We start from the raw sequence: 5,000 nt of genomic DNA on the forward strand, positions 1-5,000 counted from the left end.
TATATAGATATAATGATACAGGTTCTTTGTATAGAGAAGGTGTTTATATCATAGCGCTCAATAATAAATAGAGCTATTAATTTATATTAGTTTTATTTATACAAACATTAAATGCTACACATCTATGAAAATATTTCTATAATGGTTTGAATAAGCTGCGATCCCATAAATAAAACTTGTCTGTTTTTTTTTCATTGCTTAAATTAAAGAAAGAAGAAAAAGACAAGAAGCAGGATTCAAAACTGAGAAGGTCACGTGATCAAATTTTGAATAATATTTGAAGCAATATCCAAACTATTTTTCCCCCAAATATAACTCTTTCCCTTCTTCTTCATCATTTACAAACCTCTACCTTCTTAATAATAACACGGAATTACTCCCCCCCCCCTCGCAAAAAAAAAAATCTAGACATAATTTAATGGATTGATCATAACCAAGGTGACACAAAGGCTCCTTTTTCGTTGGTTACTGCACCGAGATGTAGGAGAGAGCGGCACTCCTTTTCTTGAATTGCCTTCCTTACCTTTCATTTTCACCATATGATGCCGAGTGTTTAGCCCGAAAGCATTGGATATCATTTCTTGCATCTTTGGTATGACTCCACTGAGGCTTGAACCCTGATCTCTTAACCCATTAATGAATTTTTTAACCAGGGGTGTGATTTTATTTTTTTAATTTAGTCATTTGTATTTTGTGCAAAAATTATTTAAAATTATTGATAACATAGACAAATGAAGCCTCCTGCTGAACATCAAGCAATTCATTTTTTTTTTGTTTTTGTTTTTGTTTTTCTATTATAATCTGAAATGATGGTGCTTATCAGACAGAAACCTATTTTAATCTTAGAGAAATGTGGCTGAAAATAAAAGTATGAACTTTGTCGTTTAGTAAAATATTTATTAAGCAAAATTCACTTTGGCATTAATTCTTGAGATTTTAATATTTTTCTTTTTATGGAAGTCCAGACAAGGCACGAAGCCATTTGATATAAGGAGCTAATCAAAATTATAGATTTATTTACAGACATGTCTTTTCCTGTCGCCCTCAGCCACCGTGCATAACACATCTATCTCTGTAATCCTCTGACGTGGTTCCCGGTCTGTGCAGACGTTCTTCTTTTTATAATTTTTTTCTTTCTTCCTTGCTGTGACGTCATCTCACACACGGGTTTATCATTTGCATACAGCTGCCATACACATGTCTGCATTCTGTTACATTTTTTCTGATTAAAGTATATAGGACAAAAAGCATAAGGGAAACAAACGTTGATTTTTTTTTTGTATAATCGCATATTTACATGCATTCAAAGTTTTGCTTTCATCTTATATTTTGTATCTGTTTTTTTCTCCCTTTTTGCTAGGTATGGACGGTGATGGCTGTAAAAGAATCTGTGATGCCCTCAAGTTTAACTCTGCCTTGGAAGACTTGGACCTAAGTTTTGTAGAAATCGGTGATGATGGTTGCGTTCACATTGGTGAGATGCTGCAACAAAACGAAAGCCTCAAGAAACTTCGGTTACGAAGTAGCAGCATAACCTGGGCAGGCTGCGAGTTTTTATTCAATGCTTTGAATATCAATACGTCTCTCACGGATATCGATATGAGCCGCAACTTCATTGGCAACGAAGGAACTGACATTGTGGCCCGGCACCTGGCAAAGAAATCATGTCTGCGCGAACTGAACCTGGAAAACTGCGGACTGACTGCAAACGGCTGCATTCAGCTCTCGCAGGCCCTCTCAACAAACAACTGCCTCCTCAGTAAACTAGACCTCAGCAATAACTTCATTGGGGACACGGGTGCTCGGAAACTTTCTGAAGCAATTGAGGAGAACACCTCGTTAAGATGTCTGGGGCTTAATATGTGTGAGATTACGAATGATGGCTTTGAGCGTATACTCGACGCTCTTGAATGTAATAAAACACTGCATGCACTGAAACTGTGTTATAATCGACTGGGTCGTGATACAAGCAGTCAGACAGCCAGTTCAGAGGACCTTCGTTACCGTGTACGAATTGTCACATCTTCACGGCCAAAGTTGAAATTACTTTTATGGGGAAACACTTTTGAAGAATCTTAGCAGAAAATAAATAGAAATTGTGATAAACGATTATATTCTTTCTGAAGGCTTGTTTTTTTTTTCTTTTTCGAAGTCCAAAGGAAAAAAAAATTAAAGAAAGGCCTAAAAATGATGTTTGAAAATTGACTGAAACTTGTGAGACTTGAAATGTGTATTGAGTTTTGCCAATCTGATTTTTAGAATAAAGAATGAGAGTTACTGTTCTTGACTGGGAAATGAAACGAGTAGTTTAAATCACTGGCTATTTGCAGTCATAGACGATGGAAATGTGCAAACTTGCATTATTACACTGGTGATGAGAATACAAGAACATAAACAGTTGAAGGAACAGATGCTGAGACGGCCAACAGCACAATCATTTTGAGAGACCCCATGCAAGCTAGGTGCAGACAAAACCACATGCTTATGGAACTTTAAAGAATGTCTGCAAGTATCTGAATGGATTTTATTAATTCCTCAAATGACCAGAAAATAACTATATTCAAATTGTGTGCTGACTGTCAAAAGGAAAAGCAATGGTCAGATCGACAAAGTCCTGTTACTCATTCTCTTTTTCATTTGATTCATCAAGTTTATTAAAAAAAAATTATGTATAATTTCAGTCAAAATACTAAGATCATTAGAAAATTCAGAGTTTGTCATCTATTTTCTTTGGTTGTAAATGTTGTGGTTTAATGATCGTTCAAGGTTCATTAAAATAAGGAACTAAGTTATTATTCTACATGTAAACATTGTCCAGTCGAGAAAAAAAGAAACAAACAAATGTGAAATTGGTGCAGTGAACAGGATCCTTTTCTGTTATAATCACTTTCAATTCAATCAGAAACAAACAACATTTGCAACTATTATAAGAAAATCGCATGCACTCGAATCTAAGAAAGAAATTAAAACCTAACAAACCAAAGAAGTTTGAATATTTGATTAAAGCTCAATATTTCAAGACACCTTGTCAAATATAATCGCAAAAATATCTACTCTATAAAATTAAGTCGGTTGGATTTCCTACTTCAGACCTAAATAGCATCTAAGATGAAAAATCAACATTTAATTCTTCCTAGTTTTCTTCTTTTGTGGGACATTGATGCATGTTATTAGGGACAATAAATTTTTATCACATATAAAAATACATTTACCTTTTTTTTTCTATTTTTGCAAAAAATTAAAAATTTTCTGCTGTTGATTTTTTTTTTCATTATTACAGGCAACCATAATTATCTGCTGCCTTTTCTGATTTACCATTTTACCATTTGTAAAATATCAATGCTTATTATAATACAAATATTTCTTTGGTCTATATACAAATATGAATATATGTAGATATATACAATTATATTATTTATACATATATTAATACAGATTAGAAATATATTATATATATCTATATAAAAGTTTGTGTTCTTTATTAATTGTCATACTTTCTATGTAACACACCTAAAGCAAATGTTTCTTTGACTTATAATGTGGATTGTAAAAGTATTTTATTTTCAGAACTGAACAAGAATATTTCTATCTATTATTTTCATTTCTTTTTTTTTTCATTTATATATTTTTCATTTTTTTTTTTCATTTTCTTTTTTTTTTTTCATTTTTTTCTTTCATTTTTTTGTCATTTCTTTTTTCCAAGTGTTTCTACTTTTAAATATTTTATCAAACCTGTTGATGTTAATTAGATGTATGGAAGAGTATTTTTTTATTTTGTTAGTCAGAGCTCAGTTATAACATTTTTATTATTTTACTACGCTGATCAAAATGATCATGGTCATTCTAGTAATAACATTTTTTGTAAACAGTTTTTGGTGCAAATCTAGTATTCAACCTAATTTTTTAAAAAATACAGAAAAATCTTTATGATGTACATACCTATCATGGAAACGAAAATGTTATATTCAAAAAGTGACATAAATTGATCTATAAAATTTGATTGTTTTAGTTAAAAAAAAAAAAAATTTTGAACTAAATGTCATATTTAAAAAATGGCATCATATTCCAAAAATGATGTCATATTCCCCCCCTCCCCAAAAAAATATTTTAATGTCATATTACAAAAATAAAAAAAAAATAATTTTTTAACTAAAAGTCATATTTAAAAAATGACGTGAATTTGATTGTTTTAGTTAAAAAAAATTTGATTGTTTTAGTTAAAGAAAAATAATTTTTTAACTAAAACAATCAAATTCTCTGAGGAAGTGAGAACGGTATATCTTGATCCATTATATTTAATAAAGGGGAACAACTCAATTCGAACTACCGAAATTTTTACATCAGCATTGTGATGGCTACAACATACTATTAACTGCTAAAAATGTAAAACAAATAATTTTCTATATAAAAAAACTATTTTATCAATTTACGTGATTTTTGGAATATGACATTTTCGTTCCATGATCAATACGTACATCATAAAGATTTTTCTGTATTTTTTTATTTTTAATTAGATCCTGGCTAAGGGCTCATCTTTTTATTCTTTGTTAGTGATCTTATGTGATTTTTTTTTTCTTTTAAACAAATGCAGTACTATTATTTTGTGTTTGTCATAGTCTTAGTAATCAAATGCGATAGAATTTTGGACGCTACTATATAATGCAAATGAAAACAATAGTGACTTTCAACTGAAACAAATGGTACCTGCATAATTCTCTGGTCTCAAATAGTAACATATCCAAAACTTACAAAAAAACGATAAAGTAGAAAAATAATTATTTATGAAAATAGAAATTTGTGACAGAAAGCGAAATCACTATATTACACTTACTAAAAAATGGATAAGTTCACAGGGGAGATAATTAACTTGTGTTGCTTACATTACGTGAAAAACGTAATTCAAAATGTCAGGCAAAATTTATTCTCCATATAAACTTTATTGAAAACAGTTTTTCTACTTTATCATTTTCCGTAATTTTTGGATATGTAACTATTTGCGA

At 30.5% G+C, this 5,000-nt stretch overlaps 1 protein-coding gene across 5 annotated transcripts in view; it reads left to right on the forward strand.

Moving 5' to 3' along the window:
• The window catches only part of LOC145243394 (uncharacterized), a 285,527-nt gene extending 282,270 nt beyond the window's left edge, over positions 1-3,257 (forward strand). For all 5 annotated transcript variants that reach the window (XM_080106237.1, XM_080106238.1, XM_080106239.1 and 2 more), the window contains one exon: positions 1,361-3,257. In XM_080106237.1, the coding sequence (XP_079962363.1) occupies positions 1,361-2,079 (719 nt within the window). In that variant the 3' untranslated portion in view covers positions 2,080-3,257. The remainder of the gene's footprint in view (positions 1-1,360) is intronic.
• Positions 3,258-5,000: the final 1,743 nt, after the last annotated feature.

The sequence above is a fragment of the Euprymna scolopes genome, chromosome 22 (genome assembly GCF_053919585.1).
Source record: "Euprymna scolopes isolate OS-2025 chromosome 22, ASM5391958v1, whole genome shotgun sequence".
NCBI lineage: Eukaryota > Metazoa > Mollusca > Cephalopoda > Sepiida > Sepiolidae > Euprymna > Euprymna scolopes.